The sequence below is a fragment of the Podarcis pityusensis genome (assembly GCF_964106645.2).
Source record: "Podarcis pityusensis genome assembly, chromosome: 3".
NCBI lineage: Eukaryota > Metazoa > Chordata > Lepidosauria > Squamata > Lacertidae > Podarcis > Podarcis pityusensis.
In genome coordinates this window covers 638233-659793 of record NC_138026.1, presented here as the reverse complement: position 1 = coordinate 659793, position 21561 = coordinate 638233, and the positions used below count along the sequence as shown (strand labels likewise).

The window sequence follows — 21561 nt, the reverse complement described above, 5'->3', positions numbered from 1 at the left end:
CATTGACTACACAAAAGCATTTCATAGAATCATAGAATCATAGAGCTGGAAGAGACCACAAGGGCCATCGAGTCCAACCCCCTGCCAAGCAAACCATGGCAAGTTCTCAAAGAAATGGGAGTGCCTGATCACCTCATCTGCCTCCTGAGAAATCTCTATGTGGGACAAGAAGCTACAGTTAGAACTGTATATGGAACAACTGATTGGTTCAAAATTGGTTCAAAATTGTCTCCCTGCTTATTTAACTTATATGCAGAATTCATCATGCAAAAGGCTGGGCTAGATGAATCCCAAGCCAGAATTAAGATTACCGGAAGAAATATCAACAACCTCAGATATGCAGATGACACAACCTTGATGGCAGAAAGTGAGGAGGAATTAAAGAACCTTTTAATGAGGGTGAAAGAGGAGAGCGCAAAATATGGTCTGAAGCTCAACATCAAAAAAACGAAGATCATGGCCACTGGTCCCATCACCTCCTGGCAAACAGAAGGGGAAGAAATTGAGGCAGTGAGAGATTTTACTTTCTTGAGCTCCATGATCACTGCAGATGGTGACAGCAGCCACGAAATTAAAAGATGCCTGCTTCTTGGGAGAAAAGCAATGACAAACCTAGACACCATCTTAAAAAGTAGAGACATCATCTTGCCAACCAAGTCCCATGGACTGCAAGAAGATCTAATCTATCCATTCTGAAGGAAATCAGCCCTGAGTGCTCACTGGAAGGACAGATCCTGAAGCTGAGACTCCAATACTTTGGCCACCTCGTGAGAAGAGAAGACTCCCTGGAAAAGACCCTGATGTTGAGAAAGATTGAGGGCACAAGGAGAAGGGGACGACAGAGGACGAGATGGTTGGACAGTGTTCTCGAAGCTACGAACATGAGTTTGACCAAACTGTGGGAGGAAGTAGAAGACAGGAGTGCCTGGCCTGCTCTGGTCCATGGGGTCACGAAGAGCATTTGTGCAGTACTTTGAATATGTTATAATTTCTTGCAATCACTGTTGTCTCCCTGTGGCCGATGGGGGTCTGAGGCTGAGGGAGAAGAGCTTGTCCAAGGCCATGTAATGCAGGCATGGCAGAGGTAACATTCAAAGCCAGGACACAAGTGCTTAGCTCAGTACATTATTTTTCTTATTTATCTCAAGTACTTATATACAACTTTTCATCTGGAAATTTTCCAAAGAAGTTCATTAGCCATTGTGTTATGCCTGCTTGTAAATATGAAGATCACCCTTCTGAGCAGGGTAAGGAAAATTTCCCCAGATTATTTATATCCCACCTTTTCTCAAAGGACCTCAAAGTGGTGCGCACACTTTCCCCTCCCCTCTCCATTTTATCCTCACAGTGACTCTGTGAGGTGGGCTAGACTGAAAGACTGTGAGCGGCCCACGGTCACCCAGTGATTTTGGGGGCGGAGTGGGGATTCAAATCCTGCTTTCCCTGGTCCTGGTCCATCACTCTAGCCCCCCATTGGCTCTTTTGAAATGTAAAGAATCAAGGTCTAGCTAAGGAATTTGGCTACTTATGTTGAGATCAGCTGACCTCACAATGGGAGTTTTAGATTTATCAATTTTTTAAGAAACTTAATTAAATCAAAATGAAATGCTGCTTTAACTGTTTTGCACTGCTAGCACTACATATTTTGTGATAGTACACTGCCAAAGTAGTGGATATAGTCCCACGTTAAGCACCTAGTCACTCACTTGCTTTCGCTCCGCCCTCATCTGCTCCATCTGGGCCCTTGGACAGCGAAGTCTTATGAGCCACTCCAAGTCTGTACTTTCCTGCCTTGGCACTCCAGGGTAGACCTAGTATGAGATTGTTGAATTAGCAAAAAGGGGGGGGGAGAGCCCACTAGTCTTAACAAACAAAAATATTCAGAGGCCTTTAAAGAATATACTGGCTCCTCTCAACAGCTTCAGATCACAGCTTGTCAAGCCAGACGTCAACTTTCTAATAACTCACTCTAAAAGTATATGTATCTTGTAGGCTACTGAGTGGAATGGGGAACCAGTACTTAGTACAACAGAACTTCTCTACAATAGACAATAAGTGTTCCAAAGTTAGGTCATAGGACTGTGACATCAGTCCTCAATTCCAACTTATTCAATTCTTTGAGATGTTTTTCTTTATTCCCTAGAAGTTCTTTCTACCTGAAAGAACATGGCATAACAGCAATGGATATGCAGAAATTAGATAAGGTGACTAAGCAGAATGTACTTGGCATAGTGTTATGGAAATATTAAGTGCTGTATCTTAGAAGTACAATGCACACATACAGTGCTTCCCAAAATTCTCGTCTTCTGCTATAGTTCTGAGAAACTATGAAACAGGCCAATTACAGCACAAACATGCAATACATCTTTAATGATACATAAGAAACTGGTTTAACAGTGTTTCTATGTAGCTATCACACTAAGATTTCAATAGCTGTACAGTGGTACCTCGGGTTACGAACAGTCCTGCTTACGAACGCTTCGGGTTACGAATTCCACAAACCCGGAAGTAGATGTCCCAGGTTGTGAACTTTGCCCCGGGATACGAATGCAATCTGCTTCTGGGGCCGCGGGAGGCCTACATATGTAGGGAATGCATGCCTCAGGTTAAGAATGCTTCGGGTTAAGAACGGACTTCCAGAACAAATTACCGTTTTTTTTGCTCTTTAAGACTCACTTTTTCCCTCCTAAAAAGTAAGGGGAAGTGTGTGTGCGTCTTATGGAGCGAATGCAGGCTGCACAGCTATCCCAGAAGCCAGAACAGCAGTGAAAGCAGCGATCCCTTTTGCTGTTCTGGCTTCTGAGATTCAGAATATTTTTTTTCTTGTTTTCCTCCTCCAAAAACTAGGTGCGTCTTGTGGTCTGGTGCGTCTTATAGAGCGAAAAATACGTTTGTAACCCGAGGTACCACTGTAAATGATTGCATTACCACATCTCAATTTTTATGCTTTTTTTTTTTTAGATTCTCTGGGAGCTACAACCAAAGAATGGCTAATACAATGGTACCTCGGGTTAAGAACTGAATTCGTTCCGGAGGTCCATTCTTAACCTGAAACTGTTCTTAACCTGAAGCACCACTTTAGCTAATGGGGCCTCCCGCTGCCGCTGCGCAATTTCTGTTCTCATCCTGAAGCAAAGTTCTTAACCCGAGGTACTATTTCTGGGTTAATGGAGTCTGTAACCTGAAGCGTCTGTAACCCGAGGTACCACTGTATATCTTTTAAACATATAAATAAATAGTCCTTAAGGGAGCTGAAAGTGGGTGGAAAGAATTACAGCTTCCCATGTTTAATTTGCCACACTTATAACACTTTCATACAGATGTTCCAAGTTTTTTAATCAACACAAAACCTGTAAAACCTATTTGAGTTGGACGTTAAATGTATAAACAACCAACAAACCATAATTCATTTCCAAATCACCAACTCTAAAAACACTAGCATCCATCTGTCACCAGCCTTAGCCACAACAGATTTCTGAAAATTCATTTGTTTAACTTGTATCTGTTTCCCTTCACACAACAGGAGATAAAGAATATTTAACAAATTAGTAGATAGATTATTTTTTAACAGTATCCAGCTCCTTCTAGTCATCTATCTTCAATTGCCAGTTTAGTTTACAGTGGTACCTCTGGCTACGTACTTAATTCGTTCAGGAGGTCCATTCTTAACATGAAACTGTTCTTAACCTGAGTTACCACTTTAGCTAATGGCACCTGCCGCTGCCGCTGCGCTACTGCCGCGCAATTTCTGTTCTCATCATGAAGCAAAGTTCTTAACCCAAGGTACTATTTCTGGGTTAGCGGAGTCTGTAACCTGAAGCATCTGTAACCTGAAGTGTATGTAACCCAAGGTACCACTGTACTTATACAGTCATGCCTCGGGTTGAAGTAGCTTCGGAATAAGTATTTACGGGTTGTGCGCTGCGATGACCCAAAAATAACGGAGTGTGTTACTTCAAGGTTTCGCTGCTTGCGCATACGCAGACGGTCAAAATGATGTCACGCGCATGCACGGAAGCGGCGAATCGCGACCCGTGGGTTGCGTTCGCTTCTGGATGCGAACGGGGCTCCGGAACGGATCCCATTCGCATCCAGAAGTACCACTGTAAAATGTGTTGGCTGATTTTCCACCCAAAGGTGCACAAAGACAATAAATATCCATATGCTATTTCCTGGGCAGATGAAGTTTTGTGGCACATCCTGTTCTACATTCTGTCTCTTTAATGTTATTGTTGTTTATTAAATTTGTATACCTCCCATCATCCATAGATCTCAGGGCGGTACACAACATAAAACAGAGGATTGCTTCATGGGATCAGTAGGAAACTAAGTAACAGTGCTCTCTGAAATCCCCCTCCCAAGTCAGACACAGCTTGTCTTTAAGAAGGGATAGCATTTTTGAAAATTTTAGAAGCATTGTGGCGACATATATAACACAAATCTTAAATACTGTGAAAGAAAGGAAAAGCAAACAGAAGAAGGCTCTTATGAACTGATGCACTGTTACCGTCATCATATCCATCAAAAATTAAGAATCAGTTGTGTCTGGAATTCAGAATGCATCAGCTTTATTGCATTTCTTCAAGAAAACATTTGACCTTCTGTACCTGGTAAGGTGTAATAGGCATCCATTCTGTAAGCGCTATAAAATCCTCTTCTTTATCCAAATGCGAGAATCCAGTCTTTGTAGGCTGTAATGATATTTGCTGGATAAATTTAAAGTAAAAAAACCATCTAAGGCAATGCTTACTTGAGAGTATGTCTCATTGTCACATCCTTCTGACTTAAGAGTGAGCAGGAAAGGTCTCACAGCAATAGGCTGATGAGCTTTAAGTTCCAAGGGATTTCCCAGTTTCAAAACAAGTGTGTTTCTTAAAAAAGGGTGAGAGCCAATGTAATGCAAGTGTCTGCTCACACAAGGGGGTTTCTCTTTCCTCTCATCCCTCCTGCACCCTCCCAACCCCCTCAAACGTTCCTCTAGCATGCAAGGGGGCTAGATGCAGAAGAGAAACTGAAAATCATGTTGCACAAGCCAATTTCCATTGAACAAATGGACATACTGTATATCACCGCATGTTGCCCCAAGAGTATAAACTTAGTTTATTTCAGTCATTAAAAAGATGATTTAATTGGCTTGGAAAAAATGCCAATATTTTTCACCTTCACAGGACAACCAAGCACTGAGGAAAATAAAGTGAGGGTTGGGAGTAGGAATTTTTAAAAAATCAGACTAGAAAAATTGTCTTTCCACTAGGGAGGGAAATGTCGTCGCGCCATTCCTTGGTGTGTGGAGTGCCGCAGGGCGCAATTCTCTCCCCAATGCTTTTTAACATCTTTATGCGCCCCCTTGCCCAGATTATCCGGAGCTTTGGGCTGGGCTGTCACCAATATGCTGATGACACTCAGCTCTATCTGCTGATGGATGGCCACACCGACTCAGCCCCGAACACACTGACCAGATGCTTGGAAGCTGTGGCTGGATGGTTTCGTGGGAGCCGATTGAAACTAAATCCTTCGAAGACTGAGGTCCTATGGCTGGGTCGGGATGGCATGGGGATGAGGGACCAACTCCCTTCTCTTGCGGGGGCCCAATTAGTGCCATTGCCTTCCGTTAAGAGTTTGGGTGTAATCCTTGATGCCTCCCTTTCCATGGAGGCGCAAGTTACAGCAACAGCCAAGGCGACATTTTTCCACCTTCGCCACATCAAGCAGTTGGTCCCTTACCTTTCCCACCCTGACCTGGCCACAGTGATCCATGTGACGGTCATCTCCAGGCTTGACTACTGTAATTCGTTCTACGCGGGGCTGCCCTTGAAGCTGACCCAGAAACTCCAGAGGGTGCAGAATGCTGCAGCGAGGCTCCTCACGGGGTCTCTGCCATGGGAGCATTTAAAACCCAGTGCTTTTCAAACTGCACTAGCTTCCGGTAGAGTTCAGGGTCAGATTTAAGGTTGCTTTTGACCTTTAAAGCCCTTCACGGCCTAGGACCCTCGTACCTATGGGACCGCCTCTCCCGGTATGCCCCACAGAGAGCCTCAAGGTCCATAAATAACAACACCCTAGTGGTCCCAGGCCCTAAGGAAGTTAGATTGGCTTCAACCAGAGCCAGGGCCTTTTCAACTCTGGCTCCGGCCTGGTGGAACGCTCTGCCTCATGAGACCAGGGCCCTGCAGGATCTGATTTCTTTCCGCAGGGCCTGTAAGACAGAGTTGTTCCGTCTGGCCTTTGGCTTGGAGCCAATTTGATTCCCTCCCTCTCTTTCTTTTTTCCTTTCCTTCTCCTCCTGCGATGAGGCTACATTTTAATATTTTAATATTTTAATGTTGTATTTTAATTTTGTTTTTAAGTTGTAATCATTCAACTTGTTTTTATTATTGCTTGTAAGCCGCTCTGAGCCCGGCCTTGGCTGGGGAGGGTGGGGTATAAATAAAAAATTATTACTATTATTATTATTATTATTATTATTATTAAATCAGATGCTTAAAAAAAATCAGACTATCTGTTTTTTAAAAATCATACTATATGCTTGGAGATATTGTGTGTGTGCATCTGACGTGGCACAGCCCTTACTACTTTATGCTCACAAGATACAGGAAGCCCCAGCTGACACAGCGTCCAGGCGAATTAAGCAGATGTGCAAGAAGAGGGTAAGTAGAGCCCCTTAAGTTAATAAGTTTATTAAAATAAACAGTGAGACAGAATAGTAAGGGCGCAGTAAGGGCATTGTGTGCTAAGACCCAAATCTAGAAAAAACTTTTAACTCAGGAGCTAAATTCTACGAGTAGGAAGTCTTTAGAAAAGCTCTCAGGAGAGGGAAGTGCTCACATGCCCATGTGCTGCTTGCAGGTTTCCCACAGACATCTGACTGGCCAGATCCAGCAATCTTATGTTCGTATGACATGGGAATTTCATGGGGTCTCCTACATTTTCATGTATCACATTAAATTTATTTTGAAATATTCAGTGTTGTTGTTTAAAAGTACTTAATATGCTATGCTTTGAACTGCATATGCATAAGCACTACTACTTGTTATGTCCAAGTTGCACCGGTCAACTGGATCGAGAAGGAGTTTAGAGCAAGAGGGAATGAGTTTATCCCCACTGCATTTTGAGTATATGTGACACATGAATTTGACTAATTTTTAAAAGCAAAATCTAAATATAGAGGCAGAATTTGAGCAATTATGTAGTTCTTTACTAAATCAACCCAATGCCCAATTATCCAGGTTGCACACTGAGAACTGTTGTGTCACAAAGGTTCATAGACATTGCTGTCCTCTTCTCAAGTCTTAGATACATTAAAGTCAGGTTACTAAAATATCGACCTTTTTTGCTTGGGCGTATCTACGATATCGATGCCGGGCTTTTGGACAGCAAACTTTTATAAGCCAGTCTTCTCCTGAGCTGTCACTATCTAAAGATGTTGCTGAATCAGTCTAGAAAAAACAAGAAGCAAACACATTAAAGTAAGCATAAACAATGAAAACTTTCTGCATAGATGGCTTTCCCCACCCTACCGCGACCAACCAACTAGAACTGCCATTTGTAGAAATGCCAGTGTGTTTAGAAGCCTATAAAGAATGTTCTTTATAAAGTTCAGGTTCTTCTCAGATGTCAACTGCTAAGTAATGGGGGAATCCTCATAACTAAATAATCAGGTGTGATCCCTACCTCTTGCTGAACTGCCCATTCTAGAACAGGGATGGGGAACCTGTGGCCCTCCAAAGAGTTGCTGGGACTACATGTCTCACCACTGTCTATGCTGATGAGGCCTGCTGGGAACTGAAGGCCATGAAGATCTGGAGGGCCAAGGGTTCTCCATCCACGTTTAGAACAGTATCATTTATAGAGGGAAATGAAGGTTGGAGTTGGATGGGGAACAGACGACTACCTCAGTGCTTAAGGTGGCCCAAACATAACTAACATACTTAAGCTGCAGGATACATGCACCACTTGGAGAAAATCTGCTGTCTACTTCATGGGGGTGGGGGGGAAAAAACTCTTTGCATATTCATGTTATCACTAACAGGGTATTTATAACAAGAATTAAGATTTTGCAGCTTCTGATGTTTTATTGTTTATTATTACATTACATTTTTGTGCTTGTAATTATGTGTTTTTTCATATGGTTTTAACTACTGAAAGGCGGCTAAGGAATAAAACTATGAATGGATGGGTGTAAATGCAGTCAGTTTAGATTATCTGTGCAATTATGAGACACCCCCCCCCCCCGGGTTTAAGATTGTAGCTTGTTGTTTGCCCTCTGTGGTTTTAAGCACACATATAAATATTTTGCCCAAGCTATGCAGTTTTATGGTTCTGGGACTCTTGGCCCCGAGTTTAAACTTTTATGGCAGTGGTTTCCTCAACTTGCCTTGCCTTGTAGAGACAAAGGAAGGTCTTATCCCAAAGATGCTTCATGTGGTTAAAATCTGCAAGCGACAGAAGGTAAGTACACCCCCCCCCCATGAAACATCAGGTGATGCTGTACCTTTTAGGAACTTCAGATACTTGCTTAGACACGCTTTTAGTAGCAATGTTTACTCGTTTTTGGAAGCCAGCAAGTTGCCCAGGAAGCCAACTACACAACTTCAGATGAAATGTGCAATGTGTAGTGCCTTATATATTGCCATTTATTTTAAATCAGGATTGGTTTAAACCTAAATGGGGATTATGTTATCTTGCCAGTGGTGTTCTATGGATTTTATTATAGATTTTGTGTGGAAGCATAACTGTAATTCTACTTCCAGCTGGTTATGGATGAGCAATGCCTCAGCAGTGCTAAAGAATCCTAGTGCTCAAATGACCTACGGTAAATCTAGTTTGCATTTTGAAAACTGAAGGGATGGTTCTGGCTGTTGTGTGTGACAGACAGCAGCGCCAGGCTCAGAAATTCCAACAGAGGGCTGAAGCCTCTCTCTGATTGGCTACCCAGCCAGCCAGCCAGAAGGGGGTGGAGCCAGCCCTTTTGGAGGGAAAATAAACAGGGCTGCTTCTGGGGGAGAGTTAGGGTTGGCTTTGAGGGGTCAGACAAGGTTCAGGCTGAGAAATAGGGCTTGGTTGAGATGGGAGAAAGGGATGAGGAGAGGATTTGACTGAGGGAGAACTGGCTCTGATCCAAGTGGCACATCCGCTCGGAGGAGACTCTCTAGCCAGAGGAAGGAGCCTCGCAGCTTGGCTAGGAAGAGCGGGTGGAGGGTCTGGGGAAGGTCTTCTGACAGGAACTAACTGGAGGGCTGAGTCTGAGCCAGGAGAGGGAGAAGAAGATGGGGGAAGACAGACGAAAGCGGGGTCTCCTTCCAGGCGGGAGGGGAGAGATCTTCTAGGCCAGAGCTTTCCAGACTTTTCATCTTGATGACCCACTTGTCAGAGATGCCTCATTTTGGGACACACTACTTCCGATTTACTAGCAAACGGGAGGCTAAACAAAGCCCTTTCTAGCCCCGGAAGGAGCGCAGGGAGCATTGCTCTCTTCTTGGCAAAGAAGACCCCTAAGCCAGTAACAAGGGGGAGGGGATCCCCTGGGTCTGTTGTACTATTTGAAAATACCTCAGTAGTGGGATTGCTAAGAGAGGGGAACTGAGGGAAAGTGCCCCTCACTTATGAACCAGGGTATTCAATTGGGAAACACTGGCCAGTGAGCACTCCAGTTGGAGAACAGCCTTGACCAAAGGTGTCATAGACTTTGAAGACACTCGAACTCAGGACGCAAGGGAGAAACATGCTAAGAGGAAGGCACGCTTGGCAAATCCTCACCGTGACCAGCTCCCGTCCGGAAACCAATGTCCCTGCTGTGGAAGGACGTGTGGATCCAGAATTGGCCTCCACAGTCACTTACGGACTCACTGTTAAAACCGTGTTCATGGAAGACAATCTTACTCGGCTAAAGAAGATTGCCAAAGAAGCAGCAGCAGCAGCTGTGTCAAAAGTATTTAACTGTAATACCTATAACAGCTAAGTAAAGAAACGAGAGGGAAGTAGCAGAAACTGAGTTAAGCATTTTACCACCTATTCAAGAACCTTGAACATCTACCTGAAGTGTAACAACTGATTTTTAGCATCCGAAGTTTAAGAAAAACTGTGTGTTTAAGCCTGCAATATCCTTATATTTAGTTTAAGTGATGTTGACTTCTACCTGAAAGAACACATCTCACGACCCAATTTTGTTTCACAAACTACTTCTTTTTGTAACTAAAACTTTTATTGTTTGATCAACTCCTACCTCCTCTAAATCACACAAGAATTGTGGTAAATTGTAGACTTTCATTTAATTGGCATACTGTGAGGTGCATCCACTATATTTAATTGGGGGCAGTAAAAGGAGTAAATCTACATATTAATTGGGAAATATATAAAAAAAATGTCCAGTAGCACTTGAGAGACTGTTTGTTCTTGGTATAAGCTTTCGTGTGCATGCACACTTCTTCAGATATTAATGGGGAGTTAACGGTGAGAGCTGCTACATGTAAGCCAGAAAGTCAGCCGGCAGCTTTTTTGCCCCGTTTGACATCTTATCTGCTGCCGCCCAGAAGAGCCTTCAAAGAATTGCACCCGTTACCAAGGCGGCAGAATCCCAGGCGTGGTTGGCCTACAGCGCCCATCATGCACGGCTTAGAGCGCCGGTGCTGCTAACGCCAAGGCTGCCGGTTCGATCCCCGTGCGGGACAGCCGCCTCTTCCTGCCTTGCAGGGGATCGGCCCAGATGCCTCCCAGGGTCCCGTTCCAACTCCACCGTTCTAAGGCCCTGCGCCCTCTGGGGAACCGCGTCCCGAGGCGGAGAAGGGCTGGTCCGCAGGGGCGGCCTTCGGAAAGCGAGGCCCCGGGGTCCCTCTGGCCGTCGCCACTCACTCGGTCGGGGAGGCCCGGAGGAGGATGGTGCTCTTTGGGCGTGGATGTCATTGGCCCCCGCTGCCCTCCGGCGGCCCCGCTGCCCTCCGGGGCCTCCATGCCCGCCGGGGTCGGGCGCGGCCTCGCCCAGCGCAGCCCGCCGGGGTCAGAAGCGTGCTCGCCGCTCGCCGGCGGAGGGGCGAGGAGGGACGCAGCGCGCCGGCGGAGGGGCGCCCCTCCGCCGGGGGAAAAGAGTCCCTCGGCTTCTCCTTCCCGGAACTCCCTACGGAGTTCCGCTGCTCCCGAGGAGCGGCTGCCTCTTACCGGGCTGGGAACGGGGCTTCGGTTGGAAACACACGCGAGTCCCACCAGCCCCAGGAAGAAAACGGCAAGTCGCCTTGCTGTATTCATCCGCGGAAGGCGGCCAAGGCGCCCGAAGTCCCGCTCGTAGCCATGGCGATTCGGGACGAGAAAGGAGCTCCAATCAAAAGGGAGCGCGCTGCCCGAGGAGCCAATCGCTGGCCTCCGCCATTCATCCGCTGAAGAGGCTCGTGGTTGCAGCGATTGGCTTCGGGGAGACGACGGGGCGGGCTGGTCCTTCAATCCACTTGCATGTAATTATCATCTCAGCCGGGGATGGTGCGCCTGAGCATGTGCAGAGAGCCAGCCCCTCCCCAAGCGCCTCCCTGGCAGCAAGGATGTGGGGACTAGCCACTTGATAACTAGTTATAAATTATCTGGGGAACCCAGAATTTCCATAACAGTGGAGACGCCCAGAGGGCATGTGCGGTCTGGCTGCACACATTCCATGCTATAACCAATTCACCTGAGAGAGCGAGAGCGCAGATAAAGTGACCTAGGGGAGCATTTGCTGATTAGTGTGGCACTTTCCGGCTTAACATGCCTCTCCTGTCTGTTGGAGCTATTACATGTGCTGCTGAAGCAAGGTTGCATTTTCCATACTCTGCAAGTGATCCGATTTTCCAGGGACAGTCCCAGAATTACGAAAGCGACGCCAGCTTCTGATCTGATCTCGGAATGTCCCTATCCCCCACCCGCACCCCGCTCCGTGCTGCTGCTGCGGATTTCAGGGAGGAAAATGAGCCGGTGCTTGTTCTGAGTGGTGACTGCGACTGGCGGCTGCGAGGGAGCATCCCATTGCTTCTCCATGGCCATCGCTGCCAGCCTCCTCCCTTGGGCAGCTGCTGGAGAGCGGGTGAGGAAGACGAGAGGCGGCTGCTTCGCATGCCCAGCCTTTCAGGAGGCACTGGCCCGGCACTGGTGCAGGCAGAGGGCAGGGCCGCCCTGAGTGGGAAGAGTGGGGGAACGGAGCACAAGGAGTCTTGCTTTTCCATTCAGAAATGTGTCTAATCTTGCCCCTTTCTATAATTTATCAGTGTATGTTTTTCTTTTTGTAAATCTACCAAATAATAAATTAAAATCGGGATTAAGGGGTTTTCTCAGACAGTGGAGGATGTATGTACTGTGTCCTGCTGGTGTAGGGATGGTGGCACTTGCTGTGAGGGGGGGAAGGCAACAAATGGGGGTAAAGGAGGATCAGTTGGGAGGAGTGAGAAATGTCCCTATTTTTATCTGAGGAATGTTGGAGGGTACACGTTTTCAATGGTAAATCTTTGTACATGAATGTTTTTACTTTACTTTAATTTTACTTTGCGGCCCAACTAATTAACAGCAGTTTATACCACATATGCAAATGACAGTTTTGTCTTTTCAATGTATTATATATGCAAGTAATTGTAATACTTGGCATGTTGTAGGACATTTTTGCAAGTTCAGAACACTTCACATGCATTACCCCAGTAATTCTTCCACCAACTTGGCATAGGTCAGTATTACTTCCGTACTGCAGGAAAAGGACGGGGTAACACTTTGGGGTTACATCTGGTATTTAGCTGCTGATGCTAAAGTACAAAGTAAGTGCAAACAATATAGGTGGCATTTAGACCTAACAGCAAACATTTACCATTATGAGTAGAGCAGCCTTGAGCTTGCAGATTTCCTCTTCCTCATGAGTAAGTAGACACTTCAGCTGGTTTGCTATTCTCTTCCAAACCATGCTTATAATGGCAAGCAATGGTGATGTGAGTGGGCTAACTCTTCCTGTACCCCCTTTTCTTCAGATATACCCTCAAATCACACACACACAACCCCAGTTTTACCCTTCACCAGCACATCCATTCACTGAACATAAATGGAGAGAAAGTTTGGTGTACAAGTACATTGTTAAACACATATCATTTAAATTCTCCTGATAGCTTAAAATGAAAGAATGATGCCTTCGCAACACTAAGAAATTCTGTGGAATCAACCAAAGTAGGGATTTCTGCATTCTTGGGGGACTCCCCAAATATGCAGAAAGATACTTGTTTATTAATCAAACCAAACATCATGAGGATTGAACATGCTCACTAAACTCCAGGAGGTATGCAGTGTTGAAGTATTGACTTCCAAAGCTAAGAGTCTTTAAAACACCATCCACAGCAGGGAGGGAGAGGAAAATGTGCTCTGGACCCCATACTCTTACAATTGGTACTTTGGTTCTTGAACGCCTTGGTACTTGTACGTTTTGGCTCCTGAACGCCAAAAACCCGGAAGTAAGTGTTCCAGTTTTCAAATGTTCTTTGGAAGCCAAACGTCTGACACTGCTTCCGCTTGAGTGCAAGAAGCTCCTGCAGCCAATTGAAAACTGTGCCTTGGTTTTCGAACGTTTTCAGAAGTTGAATGGACTTCTGGAATGGATTATGTTCAAGAACCAAGGTACGACTACTTGGGGCTAGATGGGAAAACGTTATTTCACCTAGCCCCAACCCTCAGCAGATAATGCTATTGGAACTTACAATATATTGCTAAACTGATTAGGTTCAGGGCAAGCAGCTTCCATTCACCTTGCGCCAAATCTCAGCTTCAAGGGCAGATTAGAAAACAACTCCAATTCCAGAGCTCAGCAAAACTGCAGTTTCACGATCGTCACCCTTGTAGGGCAGTGCTTTTTTTCAGGGGGCACTCAAGGGTACGCAGTACCGGCACATCGTTTGTTGTTGTTAAAAAGTGTGGCACTTGCTGTAACGACTTCATGGTGAGTACGGGCACCTATTTTTTCTAGGGAAAAAGCACTGCTGTAGGGCCCCAGTCTATATCCTTGTGTAAGCTAAGTACTTCAGAGAGAGTATGGCCTTAAACTTGTGCCTGGTAACTAACAAGAGGTGTTAAGGAATAGTTTGTGCATTCATGTGACAATCACAGAGTGGTTCGCTTGCAGTGATCCTCCATAGTTAATAGGTCAATGCTTCTAACGGACTCTGACTCCTCTATCAGTGTAGCTAGCTTATAGCCAGAAAAATGCTGGCGAAATCCTGCATTTACAGTAAGTGAGCATTGTGTCAAAATATAAAGACAAATGGCCTAATACATTTTAAAGTATTTGCTTTATGTCATATATCAAATCTCTTGTTACCTGGTACAGATCAGCAAGGAGTTCCTTTTCCTTTAAGCAGTAATGGGAAGAAAATTTTCAGCAGCTGAAGCTTTGCCTGTTATTGATGCTTTGTCAGAGAAGTTACATTTCACAACATCCTGCTTTGGGGGCAAAGGGCATTTTATAGTCTGTGCTTTAGCGGCAAACACCCTTTAATTGGCTGTCAGATAGAGTTACTCAGGAAAACTCTTGATAAAAACCAGCAGTTACACTGGAATGTTTATTGCCCTCATCGAAAGCTGGGTGTGTTCTCTTCTCTCCTCCATTCTCAAGTCAAGGCTTTCTCCTCCCATTCATTATGTCCCGTGCATGGCTGGCCCAAGACATGTTTCTGCCTGAGGCAAAGAAGATGGCACCTCTGCATTCCACATGCAGAAGCTGACAGAACAGCAAATTGACACTGGAGGGACCCTCAGGGTACCAAACCTTATGGGAAACAGCCTTACTAGAAAAGCTAACCAACAAATTGAAATTAGCACGAGGACAAACAAGAGAGGATGCCTTCCACCCTGGAGTGGCTCCCTTTTATTACATATACAGCCCAAGGAGACAACAACATCGCCTCCCCCCTCCTGCCCCAACAGCATACAAATCAATATGGCTAACTTGACCCAACAACCCCTAGCCACCCAAGCCATGAACAAAACTCACTGCGAACAACCATGCCCTAGCCTCCCCAACAGTGTTTGATACTCCCATTGTTCCAGTCACATTTTGCCACTGGCAACCCCACATCTTTCTCCCCCCAATCTGACAGTGTCTATGACAGCAACATCTCACACCAAATGTAATTGACCTGTGGATAGGACTCTATGAACTGAAAACAGAGACATTATATGTATGTTTGTTATCAATGACAATCTTTCACAAAAAACAAATTTAAAAAGCACTCATCACAGGATAACATCCTTCACTGCACTTTAGGACAACATGTGGGCTTAGGGAGTGTGGGCATCTCCATCCAGAGATCAAAGATTACAGATTTCAGTTCCTTTCCTAACCAGAAAATCTACGTGGAGTATAATCCCGATTACTGCAATGCTGTGATACAAGATGATTGCTAAATATGGAAATTGCAAATGAAATGTCTTGGTGCACTTATTTCGGATCAACCATTCAGACCATGATGCTCTTGTTCTCTGTGAGGATAAGTATACTTCTCTGGATTTACCTTGCAATAGGTCCAGTAGCATGTGGTAAAAGCAAATAAATATAGTAGATAGAAAAGTTTTTTCATTGGATGTGATAAAATTGGGTATCTGGTTATTTTAAGTTAATGAAGTAATTTAGACAAAGTTCCATATTTACCATTCAAATATCCAGTATTAGAAATCCAACAAATAGGGTATATTGACAGCAAAAATATGTGTGCTGCTATTGTAATAATTCTTAGCCTTGTTAATTTCACACTCGGCTTAAAAGATCTTCATTATTCATTTGCGTTTGTGCACTTGGATTGGCTGTGATATAGTGGTGCCTTGTTGTGTTTGGCACATATTAATGGAAAAGGTGTCTGGCTGCCTTTTTCTTTCAAAACTATAACATTCAATTTTTTCTTCAGCCGAGACAGTCCTAGTGCTTATTAAACGAAATCCTTCTTTGAGTAATAAGTCAACCAGCAGGCCCAGCACATTAGTTCCATTAATCAATTTCCTCTGATCAGGTTTTATAGAAACATATCTGGAAAAAACCATGAAAAAAATGTTAGTGCCAGCATGTACCAGATAGTATACACCTACACTTGGTATTTTGCCTGCTACCAGTGCAATAAAAATGATCAGTAGCAGTCTTGCCTTAGTTATTGCACATGCCTAAATATAAACTAGAAATTGATTAAAGCAGACAGCTGAGGTATAAGGTATATGATGAATGTAGTAGAATTAGAGTTGGAGCAGGAAGAACCTATTTGTATGAAGCAGGGTTTAAAAGAGAACGTCTGAAAAAGGTATGAAAACTTGTCAGAGTTGCATGAGAGTACATATGCTATTTGTATTGTGTTAGCTTTGAAATTAAGAAAAATACCTTGCTATAAACTGATCACTGTAGTCAGTGCCACACTGGAAAATGACATCATGATGGGAAGGCCTCTCCAAAGAAAGGGGAATCAACGACTTCTGTGAAGGGTCATTATGGCTTTTCCAAGTTGTTCCAACAAGCTTTTCTGAAAATACAGTGATTCTTCCAGCCAGTTCACCAATAGTGATGCTACAAGAGCCAAATACCCGGAAAAAAGCTTGCATTTCTTGGAGCAAGAATCGTATTTCCAAGATCTCTAGTTTTGGTTTCAACAAACTTTCTGGACTCAGAAGGTCAGCCAGAGAGTAAATTTCATAGAAATCAGCCTCTCTCTGCAGCCTCTGGTAGTCTGAGAAGTCACTGGGCAGAGAAAGCTGTCGTGTTCTTAGGAAGTCCAGGATATAGCTGAACAGAACTCCATCACGGTCTATAAAGAACTGGCCATTCACCAACCTACATTCTAAGTCATCGCCACCCAACATCCTTGCCAATCTAGATTCAGGGAATTGCTGTAGCGTAGAACGCCATGTTGTGAATTTCACTCCTCCCACATTCAAAATGCTCACATCTTGATTGTTCATTTTTCTCTGCTCCACAGGAAAACTGTGTCTTCTGGCAGTGTCTCCAAACTACATACGTAGAGGCAAAGAGCAAATCCTGTCCTGTGTTATGGGAGAAAAAGGCTGAGCAGACAGGATTCCCCAGCAACAACGCTGAAGTGTATAGTTTTGTTTACAAGGCTGGGTTGGTTGCTTGGGAAACAAAATACTGCAACTGAAATAAAGCATCATTTTAAAAAAACATGTTGAAAGTCAACCAGTAAGATCCTGACTGGCCAGAATAGCATCCAGTTTAGGACAGATCATGACCTACTTCCTTCACCCACAACAACAATCTACCCAAATGAGCTGCCTATCTGTGAGGCAGATATTCACAAATGCTACTATAGCTCAGTTTTGTGATCAAGGAGCTACATAGGCCTGTCCTGAAAGCAAACAGATTTGTAAATTCCTATATTGGGCTACAATCCTAACCCTTTACCTGGGAGTAAAGACTTACTTCTAAGTAGACATGGTGGATATTTCACTTTGGGGACAGAGGCTGATCTTAGGATCAAGTTCAAAATTTTTGTTAAGATAAGCAGCAATTTGGTATTGGAGTTCTCAAAGAACTCTCGGGTCACCCTAAAGGATACTAATATGCCAAACCCTGGGTACGTGTGGGGTTAGGGGAGGAGTAGTACCTCTGGTAGGGGACATATCGTGTTCATTTGAGGGCAGTTTGTCCACCTCTGGGCCCCACCCTGCACTCAGCTTGCAGCTCGCAGCTGTCATCATGGGACAGTGGCCACAACTCAGGAAATTCCTTCAACTTGCCAGCTCATCCAGGTGGGGGTAGCCAATTGGTCTCAAAATCCTTTGTGGATTAGGGACTTCCCTTGCATGTGAAGATGGGCTCCAGTGGATTAAGCAGACAGGAATAATAGTGGGTCCAACAGTCAAGGTGGTTTCTGCACGTGCTGTAGAGGCAAGTGAGGGGCAGATGGGGCTCATCAGTCTGGGAAGGGAGCCCATGTACTCATCTAGCAGGACAACTCTCTGATCCTAACCATCTGCTACCTTGTAGGATATCTTTGGGGTGAATAAGCTAAGCAGTAAACCCTACGAAATGTGGAGAAGACTCCCAAGATGGCTTCTTGTATGCCTCCTTCCACAACTCCTGCAGCCAGACTGATGCCAAACAGTGCTCTACTTTCCTTTGGACCCCATCAGTGAGGCAGAGGGTGGGTGGGTCTGGACAGCCCAGGACCTCCAGACCCCGCTATGCTGGCAATCGGCCCAACACCCAAGTGACAGTAATGAGTCTGACTCAGAAACAAATGGATCCCAAGCTGGCTCAGTGTCTCCCAGAATGCCCCATTTTGGAGCTTCCCATCAGTGGTATTTTTACTGTACTTTTCAACTAAGGATTTCTGTACGTTATAGGACAGAGCTGTTTTGAAATTTATATAGTACTTTATATGACAGAGCTGTTTTGAACAGGGCAAAGGAAGACTTTCCCTCCATCGAAACCTCTGGAACAGTGTTTGGACAGCAGGCTAAGATGGCCTGATCAGCACCAGCAGCCTTTTTTCTTCCTCCTTTTAACATCCATCCTGAAGTTTTCTCAGGAATTCAAAATATTGCACACCACTTTGTAACAATTTGGTTGGCCTAATTTATTTCCCTAATATGAATTTAGATTATATAGTTTGGGTGGGATTCACCTAAACAGACCTGTCGGCAGAATCCCTGGATAAGGACTTCCACAACAGGGCTTACCCCCTCTTCTGCCCCTGGTACTCCCTGAAATTGGCTTGGCAGTATGAGAGAACCCCCAGAACAGCACATGCAGGGGAAGGGGTTACTGCTCTGCCTGGCAAGCTGGAGTATTTGCACGGAATGCACAACTGGAAAAGTGTGAAGTTGAATTCCACCCTTTTGGATCAACACAGCTACCTTTAAAGCCAGTGAGACTTACTTTCAAGACAGGGTATATTTAGGATCAGCGTCTAACTAGAAACAGTTTTTTAGAAGTTAGTAGTATGTATTTGTTCTTTCACATGTACATCCACATCAGGAATTGTTTTGCAATGTGCCGTACTTCTGAAGTTTGGTACATCAGTGGTTATTACTTATATACTTGACCTCACAACCTATTACTTACACATTTTCTCCCCATGTGTCCTTCTTAACGTTGAAACTCAACAGCAATGCACATACCGTATTTCATGAATTTTTTTACATAATCTGCAATGCCTATTGATTCATACTGTACACACAACTGATGCCTTTCACCTTGGGAAAAACAAGATAAATTGGCACTTTTTACCTAACTAGGTATCTCCTTTCAAATTCAATGTGCAAAGTATTTCCAAGTATCAGTAGTTGGACCTGAGAAAAATGACATAAATGATTGCTTAATCACTTTTTAAGAAGCTTCCAAAGTAATCAGTTTGAACATACTTTTCTTATTATACAAGGGTAGAAGTTACAAAATTTTGTATTTGCACATAAATTGGGCAATATTATCCAACATCACAAGGGTGTAATTTACACATTTTTCACTCAGAATGGCAGCACCACCAGTCATCTTCTCCCAGTAGATGATAGCATGATCTGCCATCTCTGCTGTGTCTGCCAGATAACCTGTGCCAAATGCAGATATAAGTATTTTCCAGTGCTGGAGACTGTTAGATAGAAAGTCCATAAAAAACATCTGTGTGGCAGCAAGTATAAGGAAGGAAAGCAAAACAATCACAATTAACTTATGTAAGGACAATGAAGAAAATGCCCAGTTAAAAGTACTTTTTTCCTGAGGTAAAGAAAGTTTGTCCACATCTGCAAGCTTAAATTGTTCCCACTGGCTTGTATCAAATCCTTTCATTGTGGAATTGATGTTGACAGTAAGACAAGGCAATTTGGTTTCCTTGATCACCTTGATTTTCTCTCGGAATTCCTGCATCTGTTGCAAAAACACAATGGGTTCAGACACCTCTTTAAAGGCTTCGGCAATATTAAAAGCGGTTCGTTGTTCTCGTATAATAGTGTTCAGTTTATTAATTTCTGGATCGTATGCCTGCATGACTGCAAGCTTCATTGTCTCAAAATCTGAAAGTATCTCATTCTTTTTTTGTTCCAGTGTATACTGCAATTTCTCAAAAAAATCTTTTACTCTGTCATAGTCCTTTGTCAGCATCTGGAGGGCTTTGCGCTTGCTGGCTTCCAGGGTGTCTAGCCGAGAAAGTGCATCCCCACAACGCCATGTTTCAAAACCCTGGAACAATGTCTCAAAAGCAAGTTTTTCCTGAAAATAAGCATCTTCAATAGAACAAAATACATGCTTTATATGATCTCCTCGAGTTGCACAGATACCACATATCAACTGTGTGTCTGTTTGGCAGAAAATGTTGAGAGGCTGACCGCTGTGTACTTTACACACAGGCATCTTTGAGGTTACCTTAATCTTGTTATATTTCTCTACAATACCTTTGAGGGAATAGTTGACTTGCAGGTTGTTAACCCCTGTCACAGTGGTTTCCTTCCGACATGTTGGGCATTTGAAGAGAGACTGTCTCCAAATTACATTCCGAGCATTTCCCTCCAAAATCCCTTCCAAACATTTCTTACAGAAGTTATGTGAGCAGGGTAGGGCTCGGGGATCCTCAAACAAACTACAACAAATGGGGCATGTAAGATCTTCTTCAAGGAGCTCCATTGCGGTCTGTAATAAAAGGAGATAATTCAGAGAATTATACTGTATAATGATCACAATCTAAGAAACTCAGGCATCTTGTCTGCCATCCTACGAGTGTATTAAGTCCTTCAGCCAAAGCAGTGAATGTTTAAATACTTTATTCCACAAGAGATGTGGATAACAAATTCTACACCTGCTAAAAATACCCAACTATCAAAATTCTACATTTGCTTTTCACCTTCCTTTCTCAGAGCTATGCAGGGCACAACAGGGATGGGGAGGTGCCTGCTTCATGCCCCCAGACTGTGCGCCCGGGGCAACGGGCACCACGGCAGCCCCCCCACCCCCATTATATGCTGTTGATTCGAGCCCCCCATTGGGCAAAAGATTCCCGCACTGCAGTGGGTTGGACTAATGACCCAGAGGATCCTCCCTTCCAGCTTTACACTTCGGCGATTCACTTTCGGAGCTAGGCGAAAACGTTCCCATATAACCTGTAGCCTTTCCGAAGCGGGTGGGGGTGTTTTTAAGGCATTTCTCTGGGGGATTTCTTCTCTTCGTCCTCTGGGCCACATAAAGAGACCCGCACATTCAAGGAATAAAAGTAAAAGTAACCTCGCCCCCCCCCCGCCATGACCAGACGGGCCCTGGCGCAAAGGGCGAGGGAGCCGAAGGCCGCGCCGCCTCTTCACGCCCCGTCTCCCTCCGCCGCCCCCCTCGCGCAGCCCCGCCGCTTCTCCGTCCCGCTCACCAGTCCGTCGCTCGGGAGGCCGCAGAGCCGCCTCGGCCGCCCCGGAGGCGAGCAGGCCCGTCTCTAGGCTCCTCGCCCGCCCGGGCCTGCGCTGCTGCGCCTGCGCACAAGTGCCCCGTCCCTCTGCCCGCCTCAGAGACGCTCGGCGTCGCGCGCTGGAGCCGCCGCCGAGTCCCCGTCCCGCCCCCGGGGCTTGTGGCACAAAAAACCCACGGCGACCCCCTAGGATTATTTA

The 21561-nt window shown here is 44.8% G+C and overlaps 3 protein-coding genes across 3 annotated transcripts in view; all 3 read right to left on the bottom strand.

Annotated features, from left to right (window-relative positions):
• The window catches only part of LOC308473026 (uncharacterized protein), a gene marked incomplete at its 5' end in the record, with an annotated part of 34504 nt that extends 23266 nt beyond the window's left edge, over nt 1-11238 (bottom strand). The window contains 4 exons of the mRNA XM_080998275.1: nt 1707-1811; nt 4608-4706; nt 7326-7436; nt 10849-11238. Of these exons, the coding sequence (XP_080854401.1) occupies nt 1707-1811; nt 4608-4706; nt 7326-7436; nt 10849-11238 (705 nt within the window). The remainder of the gene's footprint in view (nt 1-1706; nt 1812-4607; nt 4707-7325; nt 7437-10848) is intronic.
• A 3018-nt stretch (nt 11239-14256) lies between these two features.
• KCNRG (potassium channel regulator) lies at nt 14257-16950 on the bottom strand. The gene is made up of 2 exons (XM_080997494.1): nt 16346-16950; nt 14257-16003 (listed from the first exon to the last, which is right to left on the bottom strand). Exons 1-2 carry the CDS (start codon nt 16918-16920, stop codon nt 15757-15759), a joined length of 822 nt encoding a protein of 273 aa, XP_080853620.1. The 5' UTR covers nt 16921-16950; the 3' UTR covers nt 14257-15756.
• A 2341-nt stretch (nt 16951-19291) lies between these two features.
• On the bottom strand, nt 19292-21463 carry TRIM13 (tripartite motif containing 13). Its single transcript, XM_080997458.1, has 2 exons — nt 21327-21463; nt 19292-20602 (listed from the first exon to the last, which is right to left on the bottom strand). Exon 2 carries the CDS (start codon nt 20594-20596, stop codon nt 19370-19372), a length of 1227 nt encoding a protein of 408 aa, XP_080853584.1. The 5' UTR covers nt 20597-20602; nt 21327-21463; the 3' UTR covers nt 19292-19369.
• Between the last annotated feature and the right edge of the window lie 98 nt (nt 21464-21561).

Bases quoted from the DNA above. Each gene is read 5' to 3' on its own strand.
- KCNRG (XM_080997494.1), bottom strand. From the start codon at position 16,920: ATGAACAATCAAGATGTGAGCATTTTGAATGTGGGAGGAGTGAAATTC. The intron at 16,004-16,345 runs GTATTTTTCTTA...GGTTTTTTCCAG, and splicing joins AGTGATCAGTTTATAGCAAG to ATATGTTTCTATAAAACCTG.
- TRIM13 (XM_080997458.1), bottom strand. From the start codon at position 20,596: ATGGAGCTCCTTGAAGAAGATCTTACATGCCCCATTTGTTGTAGTTTG.